This window comes from Mytilus californianus, unplaced genomic scaffold, assembly GCF_021869535.1.
Source record: "Mytilus californianus isolate M0D057914Y unplaced genomic scaffold, xbMytCali1.0.p SCAF_17, whole genome shotgun sequence".
NCBI classification, from domain to species: domain Eukaryota; kingdom Metazoa; phylum Mollusca; class Bivalvia; order Mytilida; family Mytilidae; genus Mytilus; species Mytilus californianus.
In genome coordinates, this window is record NW_026262659.1 from 2,775,976 (window position 1) to 2,801,204 (window position 25,229).

The 25,229-nt window shown below is 32.6% G+C and overlaps 1 protein-coding gene across 1 annotated transcript in view; it reads right to left on the reverse strand.

Moving 5' to 3' along the window:
- Positions 1 to 25,229, reverse strand: part of LOC127726238 (alpha-latroinsectotoxin-Lt1a-like) — a 235,827-nt gene that overhangs the window by 84,878 nt on the left and 125,720 nt on the right. The window contains exon 16 of the mRNA XM_052233545.1: positions 2,452 to 2,575. Within this exon, the coding sequence (XP_052089505.1) occupies positions 2,452 to 2,575 (124 nt within the window). The remainder of the gene's footprint in view (positions 1 to 2,451; positions 2,576 to 25,229) is intronic.

Here is a 25,229-nt window from a genome sequence, read left to right on the forward strand (position 1 = left end):
ATCAAGGGAATCATGATAGGAAATACAAGCCCTGGAATATCGTATCAACTGGGGGATATATACTCTGTATGGAGGTTCTGCTGGAATGTTGGTACATAGAAATGGAAAGTTCACATCTATATTAAAGCTTTGTTTTTAAACTGACCTCGTTGTCTATTTCTAGATGCTAGTCAAGATAGGAGGCATACTTAAGTGTATCTAGTGTATCATTATCTTAAGTTATATGGGTTAGATGCGTCTAGCATAGTCACCAAATTTTGAATTATTTAATGAGAGAAGATTATCTTTATAGCGGAAAGTAAAGTTACAGGATACTGCTCACTACGTTTCTTTCTTCCTAAGAAGTTCATTTATTAAATCAGCCTTATATGAATAAAGGAACAAGTTTACAAGAAAAGGGGCAAAGTCGGTTCCCATGGGAATGCCGATTGTTTTTTGAAAAACACGTCCTCCAAACGTAACAAATGTTGTCATCAAGAAATCAAGCATCTTGATAATGTCAGTTTCAGAGAATTTTTTGTTTGAACTAGAGTTATTATTTTACAAAGTAGGATTTATCTCTCCGAAAGACAAGAGACTTATATCTACATTGGCCATTTTTTAATGAAACAAAGCAGGACCAACTCTTTGGCGAATACTTAATCGTGTAAAGTGTAGAAAAGTAAAAATTGTTTTAATACTATTGCAAGATGAAAGAGTCTTAGATTGTATGAACTACAAAAGATCTTTGGAATTTGTTAGTAACCACATCTGATTCACACCTCAAGAATATGTAGTTCCACAATAATGCTTTGATTGCTGATATAATTGATTTTAATAATTTAAAAAAAAAGGTATTGTGGAGCACTGGGAAGACCCAGCAATATACCGTTGTTTGTACGGACACTTATGTAGTTTAGGTATCCAATACAGTGATGAAAGATTGAGTTCTTCATCTTTGGTTGAAAAAGAAAATAGAACAGACCTATGATTATACAGCATTTCCTCTTAATAGTAAGTGTTGTCGGGGTATATGTTGAGTTTCAAAGTGAATTATCAATACCTTATTCATTTATCAAGCAGTGTATGAACAAAAACGATGTTGTTAGAGGCTTTATCTTCGTGGACAACAACATGCAAACAGGGACATAAAAAGTAGCAAAACTTACCTAAGGTCAACATGAGGAAGTTGAAACCTCTGTTTCTTTACAATTTTACATCTTATTAACGGCAGATTAGAGATGATTTATTGTTGGTTGCTTAACGCCCAGTGGCAAATATTTCATAAATGTGCAGGACGAGAACAAATTAACAATAATACAAAAGGAAGGTCCTGTACCTGCATATGGGATATACATTTCCCAACTTATTCGGTATTCAAGAGCTTGTAGCTACTACTCAGATTTTGTAAAACGTCACCAGTGTCTGAGCAGAAAGTTGATGAAACAGGGGTATGTCAAAGAACGTCTCGTCCTCTTTCTAAAAAAGTTCATCGGAAGGTACCAAGACATTGTTGATAAATATTCAGTATCAACTTCACAAATAATACACGATGGTCTTGAAGTATAGATTCTATGTTTATCATCTAAATAACGTGTTATAGTATTCTTTTATTTGTCTTAATGAATATTACTTTTACTGTTTTGTCTGTTTTTTGTGATATCCATTTAACGTAGCTCTGTACTTATACATCCCGTCATTGTGTTATTGTTCAATTGTAAAATTTTTGTATTCATGTCTTTCATTTTGTGTGCTTTGTGTATATGCCTTTTTGTGTTTCTTTGTTACATAGGACGTGGCTCTGTACTTATACATCCCGTCATTGTGTTATTGTGCTATGGTAAATATTGTATTCTTGTCTCTCATTTTCACTAATGTGCTTTGTCTATATGCCTTTTTGTGTTTCTTTGTTAAATATTTATTTGTTTTTATAGTGATTAAGATTATAACACAATGTTGACTGCTGTACCCCAATTTTTTAGATTTTTACCTAGTATGTCTGTTTGTTTTGTTCACACATCGTTGTCAATATAATGGAATTTTATGCGACTGTCATACAAGAGGGAGGTTTAGCTAGCTATAAAACCATGTTTAATGCTCCTTTTTGTTCATAAGGAAATGCCTGTACCAAGTCAGGAATATGACAGTTGTTACCCATTCGTTTGATGTGTTTGAGTTTTTGATTTTGCCATTTGATTAGGGACTTTCCGTCTTGAATTTTCCTCGGCGTTCGGTATTTTTGTGATTTTTCCTTTTTATTACAAGTATCTCTGAAACTGGAATGATGAGTACACTGTTGCACATAACTTAATGTGAAGTGCAATTTGTGAATTGCGTGACATATTGTGTCTTACATACACACACGCTCGTTTCAGTTTTCCGGTCTTGAAATTATTTTTGGGAATGTTTCTTATAGTTCACTAGAAGAATGAACGTTTTACATAAACATTACATTTTGTTATTAGATATTACCTTAGGCTCATCAGACTGGAGTTTTAACTGTCTGTCCATATAATTCCTCAATTTGTTAGCTATATTTTTGGATGTATTCGGATTTTTATCAGGTTCAGATATAATGTCTTCTGGTCGTCTGCCCCTAGAAATATATTTTACATTTAGGTAATTTTTACAAAATCATATATATATTTATATAAAAGGGCACAAATTGATTACAACAGCCTTCTGATATGTGTAACAGTTAGGTTCTTGTTTATCAAAAAGCAAAATTTAAAAAAGCTCAAACACATCTAACGAATGGAAAACAACTGTCAATTCCTGACTTGGTACAGGGATTTCCTTATGTAGATTATGTTGGATTAAACCTGGTTTTATAGATAGAAACCTCTCACTTGTATGACAGTCGCTTAGAATTCCATTATATTGACAACAATGTGTGATCAATACAAACAGACATAAAACATAAATGGATTTTAAAACCAGCCAATTGACATCAGATCTTCTGTCTGCATAAAGACTAGAAAATACATGGTCTAGTGAATTAATTATTGATAAAAAAGGATAACAAACATACCGAACATCAAGGCATATGCAAAAAGATATGGTCATAAAACCTGACAAAATCAAACGCTACCAATCAACGGAACAAGGGAAAAATATTTGCCATATATCTGACTTAGTACAAGCATTTTCCGAAGTAATGGTTGGTTAACTCTGGTTTTATAGCTAGCTTAACCTCCCGTGTATGACAGTTGTCTATAGTTCCGTTATATTAACAAAATAGGGTAAGCAACCCAAACAAACATACTAAATTATTGTGTACATGATTGGGATCCAGTAGTCAATATATTGATTGATGATTGATTGTTGTTTGCTTTACGCCGCATCAGCACAGAAAGGCTATATCGCGGCGAGAGCTAATTCGAATATTATAACAATTTAAGGTATATTTTTAAAATCAGACAAAAGGTCTTTCAATAAACTAAAATTCTAGACTAAAGCAAATTGATTATTTACAAATAAAAATCAACACTAAGATAACGTGATAAAAATTAAAATCGTTTTAAATATAACAACATTTTTATATTTTAGAATATATTCCAATTTCTTTTAAGAATGAAACAATATTTGTAAATGGAATATTATTAAATAAATCATACATATTATTGACATTGAAATGCTTCTTTCGAATATCAGCAAAGTCAATACAATTGATTAAAACATGTTTAATAGTATACTTGCAGTTACAAGGTATACATTGTGGTTCTACTTCATTTTTTAAAAGATATTCGTGTGTTATTCTAGTATGACCAATACGACATCTAGAAATAACACACTGATCTTTTCTGCACATAAAATTATTGAAAGGTTTACATAAATTAGGTTTAATTTCATGTAATTTATTACCATCTTTTTTACTCCATTCATTTTTCAATATATTAAAAACATATTCTCTAATATTAGATTTAAAATCGGTATATGGTATATCACAGTTAGATAAAGGGTCACCCAGGGCATTCTTTGCCTCAAGGTCTACAGCTGTGTTTCCAAGGATTCCAACATGACTCGGCACCCATAGAAATAATATTTCTTTAAGAAGAATTTTTAAATTCCTCATTACATATAAAATTTTGAGAATTGTTGGGTTTTTTATTTTAGTATTTTGTATAGCTTGTAAGCATGAAAGTGAATCAGAACATATAATAAATTTGGATTTATCTGAAGAAGCAATAAATTTCAAAGCCAAAATTATTGCTTCTGCTTCAGCAGTAAAGATCGATGCATCAGATGGCAAACGGAGAGTTGCAGCTCTGTCCCTGAAGACAGCAGCAGATGCAACTCTGTCACCATCTTTTGATCCATCAGTATAGACAGTTGAAAAATCTGAATAATTGGCTTTGATTTCAGCATAGTGTTGCTGAATTAAAAGAGGATTTGTTTTATTTTTATTGTGTTCACGGAGATCAAATATCATTTTTGGTTTGGGAAGTTCCCATGGAGGACATTTGCAAGTTTCAACTTGAGCAACAGATTTTAAATCAAAAGAAGCTAAATGTGGTTTTAAACGTATACCTAACGGAGGAATTTTATTTTCATGTTTTGCAAAAATATCTTCATAAATTGGATTAAAAACACAGCTGTAGGCAGGATTATCTGAGTAGGCTTTTAGTTTGACAGCATATTGAAGTCCAAGCTTCAAACGTCTGTTAGAGAGTGAGTGCTCATCAGCCTCTACATACAGACTCTCAACTGGTGAGGTTTTAAATGCGCCAAGACAGAGACGCAAACCCTGATGATGCACAGCATCGAGAATCTGTATGTAGGACTTCCTTGCAGAGCCATACACTATAGAGCCATAATCTAGTTTAGATCTAACTAGAGATCTATATAAATTAAGTAAAATGTTGCGATCAGCACCCCAGTCGGTGCTGCCGACAACTTTTAAAATATCTAATGCTTTTAAACATTTCGATTTTAACATTTTGATATGGGGTAGAAAGGTTAACTTTTTATCGAAAATTAACCCAAGAAATTTGGTTTCATCAACCATTTTAATTGGGTTGCCGTACAAAGTGAGTTCTGGATCAAGATGCAATTTCCTTTTGTTACAAAAATGCATCCCGACCGTTTTTGAAATGGAAAATTTAAACCCATTTTCCGAGGCCCATTTTTCAATTCTTCCAAGACATAACTGTAATTGTCTTTCTATGTTATTCATATTTTTGCCTCTATAACATATTAAAAAGTCATCAACATACAATGAACCTTCAATATTACTTTTTAAAACTTCAACAAGGCTGTTGATTTTAAGACTAAATAATGTAACAGATAAAATACTGCCCTGAGGGACACCCATCTCTTGATCATACAGATCAGACATGGTTGAATTTACTCTAACATTAAATTGTCTGTTAGATAAAAAATTCGAAATAAAATTTGGCATATTGCCTTTCAACCCCATATCAAACAGATCTTTTAAAATACCATACTTCCATGTAGTATCATAGGCTTTTTCTAGATCGAAAAAGACCGACACTACATGTTCATTTTTCGCAAAACCATTACGGACAAATGATTCGAATCGAACAAGATGGTCAAGAGTACTGCGACCTTGACGGAATCCACACTGGATATTGGCTAAAAGCCCATTGGATTCCAGGAACCAAACAAGGCGATCATTAACCATCCGTTCTAGTGTTTTACAGACACAACTGGTAAGAGCAATTGGCCGATAATTAATAGGATCCGTGTGATCTTTACTTGGTTTTGGAATAGGCACGACGGTTGCAAGCTTCCAGATTGATGGTAAATCACCAGATTCCCAGATGTTATTCATAAGCTGCAAAAGAGCTTCCAGCGAGGAATCTGGCAAGTGTTTTAACAGTTGGTAGTGAATATTATCAGGCCCACAAGCTGTATCATGGGCTTTTGATAGAGATGTTTTAAGTTCTTCAAGAGAAAAGAGTTTATTATAATTTTCACCATTTTTTGATTTAAAGTTTAATTTAATTTTTTCTTTTTGTTTTTTAACTTTTTTAAAATCTTCCCTGTAGTTGTTAGAAGAAGAAGATTTCGCAAAAGTTTCACCAAGCTTGTTGGCAATATCCTTTTCAGATGTTAATAAATCATTGCCATTTTTTAAATGTTTAACTGTGGCTTTAGAATTTTTACCTTTTATCTTTTGTATCATGTTCCATACTTTTGTCATCGGAGTGCGAGATGTTATCTCCGAGACAAATTTCTTCCAAGACGTTCGTCGTGCTTGCCTGCAAGTCCGCCGTGCCTTAGCGCGAAAAACACGGAAATTACTCAAGTTTTCTGTCGTTGGTTGTTGGTTGAACCGTCTTTCAGATTTTTTACGGTCACCTATTGCTTGATCACAAGCATCATCAAACCATGGTTTGCTGGGATGTTTCGGATTTGCCGAGGTCTTAGGAATAGTTCTGTCAGCAATTGACGTTAAAACTGTATTAAAAGTTAAAATTGGATCTTGTACAGTCTCAAACATCTTTGACTGAAGTTCCGCTTGACAGAGATTCTCAAACAAGGACCAATCCGCCTTGTCAAGTTTCAAACGTGGTACTCTCTGTTGGGCAGAAGTAAAAAGATGTTCAAGTACTATTGGAAAGTGATCACTTCCACATAGATCATCATGAACACGCCATGAATAATCCAGAAGAAGAGAGGGATCGCAAATAGTGATATCAATAGCAGAATAAGACCCGTTTCCAGGATGAAGATAAGTATTAGATCCATCATTAAAAATGCATAATCCTTCTTGAGAGACAAAGTCCTCAATGATCTTACCTTTGATATTATGAGACTTGCTTCCCCACAAGGGGTTGTGTGCATTGAAGTCGCCCATAAGTATAAATGGTGAGGGTAATTGATCAGTGAGGTTTTTGAGTTTAGCTTTATCGATAATTGAATTGGGTGGAATATATATAGAACATAAAGTAATTGTTTTATCTAATGATAAACGAATTGCAACTGCCTGCAGATCCGTGGTGAGTTGGACTGTGCTATGAATGACGTTGTCCTTCACAAAAATGGATGATCCGCCTGCAGCACGTTCATCTACCTTAGAAAATGTGCTATACATGTTGTATCCTTTTAAAGATACATTGTCACTTTCTTTTAAATGAGTTTCTTGAAGACAAAATGCAGTAGGTAAAAAAGACTGAACTAGAAGCGTTAACTCGAGAAGATTTATTTTAAGACCTCGGCAATTCCATTGGATGATATTAGTCATGTTTTGTTAATAGACGGGCGAATGCTATCGAGTTTGCCAGCATTCTTATTTCGCTCACCCTGAGATTGTAATCTTTCGGGTGGCGGAACACTTTCGATTTCCATTTCTGATTCGTCGTTAAGTGTTGAAAATCTGTTGTGTGAGGAGAGTCGTCGATCTCCAGGACCATGCGCAGCTGGTTTTACTCCGCCTCGACCCCTACCCCGCGACCTCGAATCAGAAGACTTCTGAGAGGATGTATTTACTGGCTTCTTTTGGACATCCTTCTTTTCTGGAGAACGAAGAGGAGACGGGGCTCTAGTAGACTTTGTACTGGGTGTAGAAGATAACTTTTTAGATGCAGATGAAGGAAGACTATTTGAGATGGAAGAATCATCTATGTCATTGGGAAGATCCCAGACAGATTCACCGCCCCAACTGTCTGATTTAACTGCATCTTTTTTATCTGATTTCTTTTTTTCATTTTTTTTAGATGATAACATTGAGCTCTGTAAGGAAGATTGAGTTGATTGAGTACTGGTTTTAGAAGGCTTTGATTTTCTTGGAATAATTAATTTATCGGAAGTTTCTAATTGAACAGGCAACATTGTAAAAGTTTCAGCATCAATTGGCCACGTCATGCGAGTTTGTGTATTCTCATGACTGAATGAGCGGCCAACTTTGCTGGCGTACGATGGTTTGTTCGAAACTAGAGGATCACTCGAAACAGAAGCTATCTGTTTAGCTTCTGGGTAACTGATGTTTCTTTCTGTTTTTATTTTAATAATATTTTTTTCTTTCAGGTAAACAGGGCAGTCCCTAGATGATGAAAAATGGGATTCACCACAGTTTACGCATTTTGAAGATTCAGAGCTACAGGTTGTTCCCTCGTGTCCTTCGCCAGAACACTTGAAACATCTCTGCGTACCACGACATTGTTTGGTTCCATGACCAAACTTTTGACAGGTGAAGCATCGAATTGGGTTAGGGATGAATCTGTCAACTCTGATTCCGAAGCAGCCTAAAGTAATAGATGAGGGAGGAGTTGGAGTTTTAAAGGTCAAAAGATATGTATTTAATTTGGTTATATTTCCATTCTTTTTTATTTGAAATCTAACAACATCAGATACACCTTGGTTTGTTAATTCATCACTAATTTCTTCCACGGTAAGATCACCCAGATATTGACTTCTGTCTCGAATGATTCCTTTGCAACTGTTCAAACTATTGTGAGGAGAGACAGAAACAGAAAAGTCTGTAATTTTTGTCATGGTCAGCAAATTTGTTGATTGACTTTTGTTGGAACATTCAACCAACAAATTCCCTGATCTCATTTTTGAAACTTTTTTAACTGTACCAGCAATGCTTTGAATTTGTTTATGAATTACAAAAGGAGATATTTTTGAAACTGGTTTTTCATCTGTTCCTTTTATTACAATAAATCGGGGCCAACTATCATCTTCCTGACAGGGCGCAGAGTCATCACATTTTCTTTTTTTTTGTTGAAGCTAATTGAGAAGTTTGGTTTTTGTTTGCCATATGAAAGGAGAAAGATTCACTATCCTTGTCATCCACCCACCTCGGAGTGCCTACAAGGGCGATGCTGTGTTTCCGTGGCGAGCCGGGGTCAAGCGCTAATGCTGAAAGCAAGCTGCAAGTATAATGCAGCCTGTCCCCAAAATTAGCACCCAAGATCCACTGCGGAAAGCACCAGATGTTCCAAGAATAGTATACTCAAGCAGAGCGTATCCATCAAGCGAAATAGAAAGCGTACCACTTGATTGACCCATGAGCCATCGCCTTCTTCAGTTATCCGAAATATAAATAGCTTAATTTAAATACATGTGTAAATAATGAAAATTGTTACAAGAAAGCTTATTGTTGAGGATTAACTGAAGGGCTCGACATGACCAGCCGATTGATCGAACCGGGTCCATCCGACCTCCCGTTTAGATGATATCAGAGCCAAAGCAGCTTATTGAACTATAGTCTCGTCCGTCCGGGTATTTTCTGACCGTAAGGAGTCTGACTACAGCCCTCATCCGCAAGGATCTCGTCAACCACCGACACGGGTAGCAACCCACGGCCAACGGGTTGGAGAGCCTATTTTATTCAAAACATCGGGCAACTCGTACGATGTTCGGATCACTTTAGTCTGGTCTCTACCCTTCGACCTGTCCAGCATGGGTAACCCTACCAGGAGACGAAGCTCCAACTGGCATAGCTCTTGGGGTCACTGAGACACGCAAGCCCCCCGACCACGGCAAGGATAGCGATCCACCGGGGGGAGTAGTCAATATATATATAAGAAGATGTGGTATGAGTGTCAACGAGACAACTCTCCATCCAAGTCAAAATTTATAAAAGTAAACCATAATATGTCAAAGTACGGCATTCAACACAGAGCCTTGGCTCACACCGAATAGCAAGCTATAAAGGGCCCAAAAAATGACTAGTGTGAAACCATTCAAACAGGAAAACCAACGGTCTAATCTATATAAAAAACGAGAAATGAGAAACACTTATGAACCATATCAACAAACGACAACCACTGAACATCAGGTTCCTGACTTAGGACTGGTGCAAACAAATGCAGCGGGTTTTAAAACTGTTTAAACATAAATTACAGACATATAACACAATTGACTAAAAAATCAAAGAAATATATGCATTAATCTAACATGTTTAAACGAAGCCGAATTTTTAATAACTATTGACATATATTTATCTTAGTTAAAATTATAAAATCATTCTACATAGAATGTGTCATTTCCATCTACATATCTTCATAATGTACCTACAGGCTACATGTATTGATCATAATCGAAACAACTTTTATTTTCTACATGCATGGCTTAGCATCAGAAAAGAGGAAAAAAGAAAAATGATACAATGAGAAGTAAATAGAGAAATCAACTTCACATCACCAGATCTATTAGTTAGAAGCGACAAATTTGTATTGTACCACGATGCAGTGAACATGGTGAAGAAATAATGAAAAAAGATTATGTCTAGCAACGTTAAACCTTGTCACTTAAATTTAGTATAAACGAATGGTTTTATGTTATCACCTGCTACAGTCACGGCAGCCACTTGCAAACCCATGTCTCAATGGGCATGCATCCGAAGGATATATGATGAATAAACAATGGATGGATGTAAACAAAAATAGGCAATCGTACGGTCTTTAACAACGGAAAACACCAATACCGTATAGTCTGCTATAAAAGGCCCTGACATGTTTGCTTGGGTTTTTTTTGCTGTACGTCGTCAGGTAATTTAACTTTTTTCTGTACGTTTTTAGAAGATATAAATTGTTATCAGCAATTCGTGACATTGAATAGACTTTGTGTTGCCTTTCGAGTACTTGGCAGAACTTAACAAAGTGGAATTCATACTTAAACTCTTCATGGCTTTTCTGGTGATTAACAATTTGAATTTGTACATGATAACTTGACTTTCTCATCCGCTTGTCTGGTATCAAACCTACTTAATAGACCTGCTTGTCAACTGTTTTCAAAGTCAAGAAAAGTTTACTTTAATTTTACTTTGTGCATTGTATCGATAAGTTAAGCTCTTTTGAACTGAATATAATAGTTTTTTTCTAGCTTACATGTTTCACCCCACCACGTTCTGTATGTGCCTGTCCCAAATCAGGAACCCGTTATTCAGTGATTGTTTGTTGTTGCATATAATGTTTGTTTTTTGTTTATTATTTGTACATAAATCAGGCTGTTAGTTTTTCTACTTTAAATTGTTTTACATTTGTAATTTCTGGGCACTTAAAAGCTTACTATGTGGTACTGGATTTGCTCTTTGTTGAAGGCGTATGGTGACCTATAGCTGTTAACTTTTATGTCATTACGTCATTTGGTCTCTGCCAGAGAGTTGTCTCATTGTCATACACATCTTCTTATTTGTATATTTTATTCGTTGAAGACCAAAAAAGATTGATGTCAGACTACATAAAAAACACAGAACTGTTAAAGTTTTAATTAGTTGCAGCCCTCAAACTTCAATAATGTTATTGTCTATTGTATTGGTGAAAGAGTGTCTGACATGTCCGGCATCCAGATTCAATAGTACCGCATATCACCTTCCACATGTTCCATGTAACCTGAGATTACTATATCAGTGGTTATAGGAAACTCATATGTAACCAATTGAGAATTTAACCTACACTACAGGTTGACTTAGCAAGTGTTGTGCACATAGCATATTTCATAATTATTGTACATAAGATCGGGACCATTTAATTACAAAAAAAGATGGGTGTTATTTTTTTTTTCCAAAAAAAATATTCTGATCCCCAATTTGATGGAGAAAAAAAATATTGTGGTCAGGTAGATGACAAAAAACAATATTCTAAATCCAGATTTCACCTTACCTTTTAGTGTTAAATTTTGAAAAATATAATTCGATTGAAAGCGTTGAAAAACTAACTACAAAAATGCTCGAACATTTTTCACTACTGGACGAAAAAACAACTGTCCATACCAGTAACAGTCGTTCTACGACTGTCTTAGTCTGTGAAAGACTGAAGATGACTGTCAAAGAAACTGATACAGTTGATTAATGTCTGTCCCAACACTTTTATGGGTTGTGAAAATCAAAATATGTTATCAACAGTCATTTAAGGACTGTTGCAGTGGTCTACGGGGTTGTCACAGTCAAATACTATTCATTACAGTCTTTCCAAAAGTTGTGGCAGTTGTATAATGTTTGTCCCAACCTTTTAATAGTTGGGACAGTTGAAATTTGTTTGTGTCAACTTTTTAGACGTTGATGCAGTCAAAAAATGTTTGTTACAACGTTTTTAGAGTTGGGACAGTTGTAAAATGTTTGTTAAAACTTTTTAAAGGTTGTTACAGTCATAAAATGTTTATTACAAATTTTAAAAGGTTGCTACAGTCGTTAAATGTTTAAAACAAACATTTCATAGGTTGTTGCAGTCGACAAATATTTTAGCGTCACTGTAGCAACTCAGTGTATAAAAAAAATTTACGTTTCACCCGGCTCTCAAGATTTGATATAGTTGTGAAATAGCCCATAATTTATACTATTATCATCTATTGTGCGGTTGTTGACTTGTTTTGTTTTTTATTTATTTATTTTGCGATCGTTGTTTGTCTTTTGTCGTTTTCCGTTTATTGCCATAGCATTGTCCGTTCATTTTTGACATGTGCGTTTTACTTTCCTTTAGGTATCTTTACTTTTTATTTTATCTATTCAGATTCGTTCATAACTGGTTTTACACACCAGAAGCCTTCGTTTAAAAATGGAGTTTTAATATTATTGCAGAAGATGCTAATGAATTCATTCAAATTTATATTTGAAAAAGTTTTGATAAATTCTGAGGAATAGAAAATGTACCGTCGGTGTACCTGAAGTAAATTTAAAGAATATGACTAAGTTATCAATATTGTACAGCATAACAAAACATTTTTAATTTGAATTACTCTCCATGAGGAATATTTTCCGATGATAAAAAAAATAATTAATTAAATCTGTCAAGTTTCTTTAAAAACGGAAAACAATTCTTCACCGTGGACGATTTACCCTCTTTATTTTCTTGTCGGCAAACTGGACCTGGAGGTCGGCAAACTATATTTTACACAGGAAACTACAGATGTTAGACCACATGTACAATATAAGCGGAGCTGAAAATTACAATCGGTGAGTAGAAATGAATAATATTTTAAAGCATGTCTATCGAATAATCATGGATCCAAGATTTTGAAGGGAAAATGTGCACATTTGTTCTTCCTACAGACAGGCTATGAATCGACGATCTATATCACCACACTCGTGCATAGTTGCATGTTCCAAGGCAAAGTTAGGATTTGGGCTTGGAAAAGTTGTGCATCATTGAAATTCATGTTTGACACCATTCCCCCTCCCCCTTTTATCATGTGTATGTCATTTAATCCTTTATTTACTTTGCATACATCACCCCAAGGGTGACAAGGTCAAGGGAATAAAAAAAGGTTACTCTTGATCTTCATCGTCTTACTGTTAAACTCTAACATGTGGGGCATTGGTTAACTTTTGTTGTGCGGGATGACCTTTTACAGGACCTATACATCATGTACATATTGTATGTTAATGTATTGTTAACTCTGGTCTTAAATTTGCATGAAATACTTGTCACTGGACTTCTTATAACCAACAACCAACCAATCTTTACATGTACATATCCATATAATTGTGTTACTAATGCTGGATTACAAGTATTTCCCTGGTTTTGCTTTATCAGCTGATATTTTTCGTTCTATTAAGAATGCATTGTGACGTCACAATTTCCATTGAAAAAACATGCATAGTACAAATTAATATGACGGTGTATGACCACATATGATCTGACCATAAAATTTTATGAAAAGTATTAATTTTAGTGACTTATTTAGCAAGTATGCATTTTCATTCAATTTTTAAATAATTCCCAAATCATGGACAACAAAACATGAATATATTTGATAATATAAGGCATTGAAAGTGAATATGTATTAGCATTGATTAGATGGTTCAAAATAACATTAATCATCAAAATAAAACAATATTATTAAATTAATGTTCCTGAAACCATGCACAGATTCAAAACAGTTGCCATTTAAACACAGTTGATTAAACAAAATGTGCTAATTCAATTAGTAATTCTTTCATCATGTACTTAAAGATTCATATTGAACAAGGGTTGTGGAGGTTGTTGCATCTTTTCTCAAAATGAATAATTACAATGAATAAAATATCTATAAATATGTCATCATGTTAATTGCTACATGTACATGATTTTAAGTTAAAAAGAAATAAAAAACATATTAAAAGAGCAAAGTGAGCATCATAATTATATTCTTTTTAGATTTAACATAGAATATTAAATCACTATAAATTTGTAAATACTTTGAACCTAAACTATATATTTTCATGTGAAATTTTTATATAAATTGTGCCCTCTGGTTAGTCAAAATTCATTTATGCCATAAATGTTATCTAGTAGTAACATTCAAGGGTCTTTTTATTTATTCCACCATTAAAATGATTAAAGGACTTTCTATTCATGAGTCAAATTTGTGTGTTAAATTGTGTTTTGGTTACTTTATTGTTGCCTTACTGTTGGGTTGATGCATCATTGATATATAATTATATCCCACATCTCCTTTCATCATGTGCATTCACATCTGACTGCAGATTTTTTGCCTTTTCTACATAATTATTTTATGTTTAACATTCAATATGTGGGGAAAACATAACAAAAATATCTATCTGTAAGCATATTTTTTTTTTTTATCTAAACATGGTATAAACTTTTTTAAAGTATTTTATGAAGCTCAAAATATTTTTATAGATATTGTAGTATCAAGTAAGTTGTCATAAAATTTACTGTGTTAACTGCATTGTATGTCCAATAATTTAGTTTAAAAATACCTTTTATTCAAATTCAAAATAAATAATTAAAATTTATGTATTTACTGAACATGAATTCATGACCATGCAAATGTGACATTAAAATAGGTAATAATCAGGATGTTAACACTGGATAGGTAATAATCAGGAATTCTTATATACATGTTATAGCTAATATACAGATTAAGACACACAAAAGTTTATTGCCTTGGGGAGGAATTTTAAACTGTCATGGGTATATATTGAAGATGATTTTATAATGATGTTCACAAATTATAATTGTCCTCTTCAAAATTTTGATAAATATTTCAAAATAAATTGTAATTTAAGAAAAATATGAATCAGCAGGATATAATATTATTTTGGATACAAAAAATGCATATTTTAAAAGTTATCTGAGTATTGATTTATCAAAATAAAATTGGGTAAATAACTAAAATAAAATAAAGAAAGTGTTGTCTGAGCTGCAAAGCATTATTTAATACAAGCTGTAATAAGGAAAAAGTATACAGGGTAACACAAAAGATGTAAAATTAAACTCAAGGATTTAAAACATTAACCAGTCAGGGGACTTTTTGAAATAAGTGATTTTTAAGTCACTTATTTAAGTAGCAAATTGGAAGTTTTGTCACAAATTGTGATTTTGTAGTTTTACCAAAATTTTAAACACATAGGTTTACATAATATCTTTTCATTAGTAAAATTGAAAAAAAATGAACTTTTTGCTTCTTTTAAGCAGCAAGGTTTATGCCTTTGATGCAATCATTTAGCTGCAAATTCTATTTTAGTTGAAAAAATGCTATAAAAATGGCTTTACATAATAAACTGATACTTTCTTAACAGATTTTTCTCAGCAGTGCCACTGTGGGAGTATTTGCCCTGTAAAATTCAAGGTTTCATCTTATAGATTATGTAAAAAAATTCTACTGTTCACGATAAAAATTTCACTGTTCGGGGTGTTGAAATTAGTGGGGGTTATTAAATTATTATACTTATTAAAAGAAATGATTTTTTGGAAGGAAATTGAGGTATGATACTTAAACAAGTGATTTTTATGTCATTATCCTAGATTTAGTACAAGGTCATCACCTGACATGACCGGGTCATCCTATCAACACAGATGTTGGTTTTGATAAATTTAGCAACATAATTAGCCCCTGGATCAATAGTATTCTATATTTAAAGCTACAATAAAATTAAATCACTTAGGCTAGTGATTACTTTGTACTACATGTACTTAAATAGGTGATTATTAAAGAAAAACAACTCTTACTTCCAACCTTTATGGTCATAATGTTACTTAAATCAGTGATTTAGAAAAGCGCTCATTTAAGTAAGTCCCCCTTGGAACAGTATATATATCATCCTGATTAACCTTAGGACAAAGATTCTACATTTACATCACAAAGGTTTATTCATTATATGCACTTGACAAAGGGAAAGTCAATAGCATCTATATAGTAACAGTGCATTTATTTATTTAATTATTTTTTTCATTCTTTAAACTTTTCTCTGTAGTATCAATTTATTTCATATTAACATGAACAAAAGCAATAACCTGTTGTGTTTTAGAGAGGAATAACTATGTCCATGATGTCTGACTTTAAAGAATTGATGAAATAAAGTATGGTGTGAGCCTCAATAAGACAGTAACCCTTCAATGAAAGTACACAGTCACACATAAAAAATCATTAATGTAGAAAAAAGACCATACATAGAATTTAGACCCACTAAAAAGATTTATTCTTCTTGTTTAAAATTGGGACTTAAAAATATAATTGTATAAGTCCTAGAAATTTTTTCGTCAATCAAATGAGGATTGCTAGTTTTCATCTAGGTAGATACAGTTATTGTAATTGACTTTCTTCTAAGTACCGTACAATGTATATAGTTTTATGTTAGCTAAAATTTTACTGTACTTTAGTCTCAATGTATATTTTTTTTTGTAGATTCATATTGGCTTGAGCATGATTCCCACTTAGAATATGAAGCCTGCTACATGTGCACTTTGATGCATAGGAAATATAGATGTCACTGAGTCACTCTTATAGCTGCAAATTGTGAAACAGTGGATTAATTCATTATTTTGTGCTAGTTATTTATTGTTTTTGGAAATAATGAATAGCACTTGCAGCATTATTCCATGATGATGATGACTTGTGATGTTAGGATTAAATTGGACAAGAAAAAAAATTGTGCATTGTACAAATAGGAAACTTACAAATTGTATTAAAGGAGGACCACAGTACTGGATGACTAAATAACTTGGATAATCATGATAATTATTCATTTGGTATATCAATAATGAATTTGGAATAACAAGATTTCATAGTTTCAGTGCATATTAATAGTGCAATAATACATTGTAACTGAATTCCATGAATATTTTGGATAATTATTCATTTGAAATAGCCATTTGGAATAATGAAAATTCCTAGTTTCAGTGAATATTAATAATAATAGTGCATAATATCTGAATTCATGAATACTTTAGTGGATAATCAGTCATTTTAATATAATAACAATTTGGATATAATGTGAATTTCTAGTTTCAGTGAAATTTACAACACAGTGCATGTATAAATCGCATCCGAAGTTTATGTTGGCATTGCAATTGTTAACTACCACCAAGGTGTGTAAAAAGACCTTAACCACCCATGAGGGTCTCTCGTAGTCGGTCACAGTTGTTAAGTGTCAAATGACTGCTTGCTGTACTTAAAGTCTGAATTAGAATTAAATAAAAATCTAAATTAGTGCCCAAGCATATTAAACAAATAAACCATGTACTTCAAAGTATAATTTTATAGTCCCGCCTACAACAAAAGTTGATGTATGCAAGAAATAGGTATTACAATCTGGCAGCGGCTACAGCCAGTCAGGGGTACTACTTGTACAAGTAATTTTTATTTACTTGAAGAAGTAATATTAATATACTTATTTAAGTAAATTTGTAGGATACTTATACAAGTGTATTTTATTTACTTGTATAGGTAAAAAAAAAATTGCCTTAGTTATGTCCCTTAGACATTCAGATTTTTTTACTTATATAAGTGAAAAAGTCATCCTATCTTCTTTTCTTGAATTCTTAGGACTTCTTTGCTCTAATAGAATTTTAAATTGTCTGTCTTTTGCAGATGTCTTAACTAATCATTTAAGTGTAATTTCATGAACAATGAAAATCTCATTTGTCTGTTATCTTCAGAGCACTGCTCATTTACAAGCCCCCAAGGAGCAATTTTTGAAGGACTTGCGCAAATACTTAAGATCTTTGTGCAATCAGTTTCTTTGTTGAATTAATGAGATGAAACATTGAGCTCTAATAAAAAATTATGAGCTATCCTGGGAAAAATCATTAAAGGCATGTTTTTACATCTCAAACTTGAGAATTTTTGTGGGGTTGTAAAAAAAAATTACTTATACAAGTGAATTTTTGAGAAAATTAAGGGGAGATTATTCAAACATTATAGTTAACTTATATCATGTATAGAAGTATATTTTTTTTACCTCTTCAAGTAAATAAAGATTACTTGTACAAGTAGTATCCCTGACTGACAGCGTAACCTATTTGTATAAAGCTTCACTAGGTACATTTTTGAAGCTTAAAGACCTGGATACTTCTTTATGTTATGAAGTTTCTGTTAGTAACTTGTTCATTGCACTTTACCTTGTTTTCATGGTTCACTGACTGTTTGAAAAAAAATATTACTGTTTGAACAGTCATACAGTGAAATACTCTCTTACATGTATAACATGTACATGTATAATGAGTAATTGGATAAATTTATATGGTATATATATATAGGTATCTTGAAAGGTCTACATGTCTCATTGTCTGTCAGGCAGGGTTAACCTGACCTTGACTTCATTTCATGGATCAGTGATTAAGGTTATTTCAGTTACTTTGTCAAGTTTGTTTCTCAGAGGAATAATAGGTCAACTATATTTGGTGTATGAATTGATTGTAAGGTGAATATATCTGACTGCAAGACCTGCATCAGACTTTGACCTCAATGAAAATGTCATGGTTCATTGAACAATTTAGTTTTTGTGGTTTGGTCTATTTCCCAATGTTTTTCAGATGCTATAAACTACATGTACATGTACATGCATGACATGTATAGGATCACTATTTTTGGCGTATTGGATATCTTCGTAAGTTGTACAAGTTTGATTGGGAGGTTTTAAATCTGACCATGACCTCATTTTCATGTTGCATTGGGCAATGTTTAGTTTTCATGGTTTGGATGTTAAGTCTATTTTACAGATACTATAAACCACTAAATTTTGGGTATGGAATGTCAGTTTGTAGGGTGTACATCATCTGTTTGGCATGGTTAATTTGACCATGACTTCATTTTCAAAGGTAATTGATAATGGAAAGTTTATGTGATACTTGTACATGTAGTAAAACCTTCATATATACATGTATTACATTTTTTACATTCAACATAAATTCAATTTTACATGTAGGCAAAGCAGACTTGACATTTCAGCGTGTGCACAGTCACTCTTGTTACATCACCATTGATCATGTCTACCATGTTGATTATAGCTGCTTTTTGTTAACAAAAGTCGGACAAGTATTAACAATTGTTAGAATTCATTTGATAATATTGTAGTCTTGTATAACATGTACAATGTCATGAATGTACAATAACAAAAATTAAGGAGATGTGGTATGATTTTCAATGAGACAACCATCAACCGTAGACCAAGTGATGTAATTATTAGTAACTGCACATCCTTCAACAATGAGCAAAATCAGTACCACATAATCATGATAATGAAAAACCTATAACAGGCCTAGCCATATTGAATGATGTTACACAATGTAAACAAGTTGAGATGAGAAACCCAAGTTTGATTTATATACAAAAGCAACAAACAATCTGTTGGCGATAAAATTGGGTCAGTTAATAGATATAAGAAGATGTGGTATGATTGCCAATGAGACAACTTTGCATCCAAGTCAAAAATTTTGAAAAAGTAAACCATTATAGGTCAAAGTACAGTCTTCAACACAGAGCCTTGGCTCACACCGGAAGCATGTTTAGAATTTGAAAAAATAGTTCCTGGATGATCATTTCTGATATCTCCCATTTTTATCATGTTTACAGACCCATTGAAACATGAGTGATGACAAATGTATCATGGTTTACCAAAGGCTTATCATGCTTATAGGTGATCCAATATTAACAGGCTTCTGCCCTTATTCATGTTTTTCTACAAATCCATTATATCTGCTTTTGAATAAATGCCTTCTAAATATATATCCCAAGATGTTTAGCAACATTTTCAATGTACACAATAAGCATTACAAAGGCATACATGTATTATGCACTATTGGTGAGCTGTTTATTATAATTTACATATACATTATACATACATTGACATATATATATAGCATGGTGTGACAAGCCTATGTAATACAAACATGACAAATAGACTAAAACATATGATAATAAATTGGTGAAATTGAGTAAACTGCTACTATATGACATCAACCCAACAACAACTAAATAACAATCTAGAGGTCAACATATATCTATACGTCTAAACACGTGAAAACTTTACGACAGATTCATCCATTGGAGAACAAGTGATCATTGATGGTGATACACGGCTGAAATCATAATTGCTCAAAATATCGACACAACAATGTTAAATAGAACTGCATTTTTTTAAATAAGATCATTATTTGATTAATAAAATGATGTGTTTACAAATTAGACAATTTTTCACCTAAAATCCAATGAAATAGAAGTTAGCAACTGAATTGGCAAATTTGATATGGTCAGAATATTAATTTCCAACATATAGGCAGCCAGATTACTTATTTTCAGTCCATCCTTCTATTAAAGTGAGTCAAAACAATTTGTGTGATTTAATTAATCAATGATTTTTTTTTCTAAGGGGCGCCCAAATAAGTTCTGCTGGTAATACATATGTACTGTTTTCATCACTGATTGAAGATGAATATAATTAGAATAATGGACCCATTTGGTTTCTTTACTATTTGAATTATATATCAATATTGGACAAGCATTTATATGATTAAATAAATTGAATTTAAAAAATGGAAATTGGAAAATATTTTAGATAAATGTTAGCATGGTTAGTACGACATCTGATCAACTGAAACCACAAAGGAGAATCCGATGTCAGTCTGTAGAATTTAACCAGACCGGAGTCTAAAGAATACAACAAGTTCTAAACCGTTATGTGAATAAATAAAAGAAGATTTGATTTCCTTGTCTGAAACAATGCGAGTTTTCTTGTTTTGAACATTTCAACTTTCACTGGCGCTAGTTATTTTGTCGGTCTTGTACAGTACGCCCATCTGTTAATAAATACTTTTGGTAAATTGGTTGAGAAAAATCCGGTGAAAATATGAATGATCTCGAGTGATAATATTTTTACCTCAATTAATCATGAATGAATGAATGCCGAAGTGCTATTTATCAAGGACATTTGAACTTCAAATAGACCACTCGTTACAATATACAGTACAAAGTCGAGTCAATATTGAACTATTCAAAAATAAAATACAGTAAAATAAATTAAATTTAGATAGATTTAAGATTATTTTTGTTTTTCCATAGCTGCAAAAGATGCGTTAAATGTTCATCATAGCTTTGATTTTTTTTTATATGTATAGAAATCAAAAATGGTTAATACGGCAATATTTATAATTTTGCAAGAAAAAAAATGTAGCCAGAAATAAAAGCTCAAAATAAGTGTGTGAAATAAACCCTCGGGGAAAAAATTAAGCAGTTTAATATGGGGATAAGTTTGACAAGGGTGTATATTCGGAGTTCCCCGCTGTGTTTACAGTATATCGTGTATATTGACCGTTATTATGAAGTAATGTGATTCGTAAAACTACGGGTATTGAAGACAACCTTGTATGCATGAATGATTTCACACCTAACTAATTTAAAAAAATTAAAAAGTTTTATTTAGATAATATTGAAATGAAAATTGTCAACTGTTAATACAGTTAAAGATACATTTGGTTAGTTTTAAATGCGAATAAAACCGTCCTGTGTGAAATTGCAGGTATTTAGTGCTGGTTCCGATTTTGTTCGATGAGATGAGAGGCGAGGGAGTGTTAATAATTATATAAATTTAGCTCATTCACTAAATAAGCGGGGAATACCAAAATGTTCAGTGGCAAATATTTCAAAATATTTTTTTTTTAAATCAATTTCTATCTAAAATTAATGTATTAAATGGGTTTGATAGTTGTGTCTCTTTGTCACAACCTTATATTGCACACGGTAAAATTGTTTTACAAATAATTTAACCTATCCCTGACTGTCAGAAATTTTGTATCCGTGACTTTTAAGTCTTAATGACGATCAATGTTTGGAAGCTGCTACACTTATAAATTAGCTATGACTATGTAATGGTTGTAGCAATCATATTTTTACTGTTACAACCTTTTCAGCGTTTAAACAGTTTATTTATGACTGTTTCAACGTTTTCCGTGTTGGGACAGTTATTAAATAACTGTTATAACTTTCAAATGGTTGCAGCAGTCTTATTATGACTGTGACAACCTTTTAGGCGTTTAATCAGTTTATTTATGACTGTTGCAACGTTTTTCGAGTTGGGACAGATGTAAATCAACTGTTACAACTTTGAAATAGTTGTATCAGTCCTTTAATGACTGTGACAGTTATTTCTAGCGTTGTTGCAGTCGATTTATGTTTTAGACAAACACTTTTAAAGTTGGGACAGTTACAAAATAACTGCAGCAGTGAAATTTAACAACTGTTACAACTTTAACAAACATTATCAGTCTTAGAACGACTGTTACTGGTATGGACAGTTGTTTTTTTGTCCAGTAGTGTTTTCTGACTCAGACAAAGAATCATAATGGTTGCTCCCTAAGGGAACTGATGCACGGTAATCTACAGAGGAGCTAGATTCATGTCGTTAAACAGGAATCATTTTTTTGTCGTGTGTTACATGGAATTTTATCTCCAGTAGTTCGCAGGTACGTGGTTTAGTCAAACGTTACGCACGCTTTCCCTACAACCCCTAGGATTTCAAACAGAATCATCGAAATTTCCTCCGCAAAACAAAACAAAAAAAATGTGTGCTAACACTTACCACTATAAAACACATTCAGAATATGTTTTCAATTATGTTCTTATAGCTCTTGGACATATGCTTAGTAATATCTAGTATATTTGAGGATTAAAACAACAAAGCTATGTGAAAAAAAAACGGATGTCCAACGTTACATGTTTGAACATCTATTTTAACTCTTGTGTATAGTGGTCATATTTCTTATTGTCTGGTCTTCCTGAAACTTGGTGGGAACAACAACGTATGTCGGTTTTTTGTGACGTTAAAATCGTCACCAAAAGTGAAAATATTTGCCTCATTGTTCGTGAGTTCTATAAAATCCGCTCTACATAGTCGTTTTCAAGCGGTTGTCATTTTGTCCAAGTTGGTATTTCATTTGTCAAAGCAATTAATGCGGGTTTTTTTTACCTGATATTTCAATAAGTTATTTATAATTTATCAAAACGAAAGTAAGATACACGAAGAGTACAAAATGCCTAAATTCTTTTATTTTATTAACTACATGTTTGGGTTTTAAAGGAATAAAATGCTACGTTAAATGTGCTAAATTTGTTTTAAATAAATGTTCCTGATAATTTAAAGAAATCGTGTGGTGAAATTTGGAAAATGATATTGATGTCTGTCGAAAAAAAAGAATGGTGCATGTTGCTAAACTCGGTGCATAGATTCGACACAGATTAAATTTTGCTATTTTTATAAATCATTTTTAGCTTTTAGCGATTTATTTAAAAAATGATGAAATGATAAAAAAAATATCTCGTTCCATGAACTATATCTTTCTTCAGGTTATACATCTGGAGCAAAAAAAAGTTGTGTACTACAGGGAGATAAAGCCACAAAAGGAAAACGAAAGACAACTAAAAACATATGATAAAAATAAAGCCCTATATAACGAGAAAAGACAACTGAAACAACGCGAGGGGCGGACAGAAGAACCTCCAGGAGCAGAGTTGAAGAAACAGATCTACAGACGACAGAAAAATGAGGAGTTAATAAAGAAAAAAGCAAAGAGAGTCGAAATGAACAGAAAAAAAAAAGATTACCGCAATAATTTAAAATCCAAACAGAACGACAATACAGCATTTGAAGGTGAATTAAGGGTAAAAATTGTTAAATCGATTTCCACAACTTGAGGTAATTCATGGTAAAATGACATCACAAAAACAACAGAGACAGAATCAACCAACAACATATAAAAAAACCGAATGAAACTTACAAATTTAATTAATCGACGTCAAATATTCAGAAAACCCTCTTTGACGTCGTAATTTTGGTGTAACATCTTGTTGTAGGAACATCGTGTGCAATGCATCTGAAGAAATTCTGACGTAACAAGACCTATCCGTGTAACTCTTTCAGTTTTAATGCCCTACCAAGGGGCATTATGTTTTTCGGCCTGTGCGTCCGTTCGTCCGTCCGTCCGTCCGTCCGTTCGTCCGTGTATCCCGCTTCAGGTTAAAGTTTTTGGTCAAGGAAGTCTTTGATGAAGTTGAAGTCCAATCAACTTGAAACTTAGTACACATGTTTCCTATGATATGATCTTTCTAATTTTAATGCCAAATTAGAGTTTTGACCACATTTTCCCAGTCCACTGAACATAGAATACGATAGTGCGAGTGGGGTATCCGAGTACTTTGGACACATTTCTTTTTTTTTTTTACAATTTCTGTATTAAATCAATCTTTCGATCAAAATATAATACCTCTCAAATGTATTATATTTTTTTAAAGGTTCACTGTAAATGCATCAAATACTTTAAAGTTTAGTAAATGACTAGCTTTTACCGAGACTTCCAAAGAATTTGAAAGGTATTAAAAATGTATATGATGACATATACTTCTGCATAAATAAAAGGCATATATTTTGATTTTAACATTTTAATAGAATTTCTATTCCACCAAAATCATCAGATTATCTTAAGTATCAATAAAAATATCAATTGCCGTATACATTATAACAGGAACATATATATTTACAATTACCAATAAAGTGAAAATAGTTTAAATAGATGTTTTATATGATTATTTTTTTTTGTCTTTTTCACACCATGAAATGTTAATTGCAAGGTTCTAAAATTATAAGTTAACCTCAGTTATAGAGTGATCAGTTCTAACAATATGTAATATATGTTTCTGTTTTTAAGGTATAAATCATGTTTTGTCGTTATTAAATTCAGTTAATTTCTCACAAGAAATTATGCTGGGAACTGCAAAAAATGTTTCTATATATGAATCTGATGTTAACGGGATATCGTTAAGTATAATAAAGGTTTTCTGACTTCGTCCCTTTTTCACAGGTAACACCAGCTGTCTCATATTAATTGTTAATGTATTGTCAATTTTCGTAAACATTTTTGTTGATTCCACGTAAATGTACAGTGATTATTAGAGAGTTCCGAATGAATATGACGCCAATGATATGACAAAATCTGTTTTGAATTTCTGTGAATATACCTCTTATTTGGTGAGTTTATTGTATTGATGATATTATATAAACCTTCCGAAGCTTGTCTGAGTTGTATAACATAAGATTAAGAACTTTTTCTTTAAATTTAAGTGTC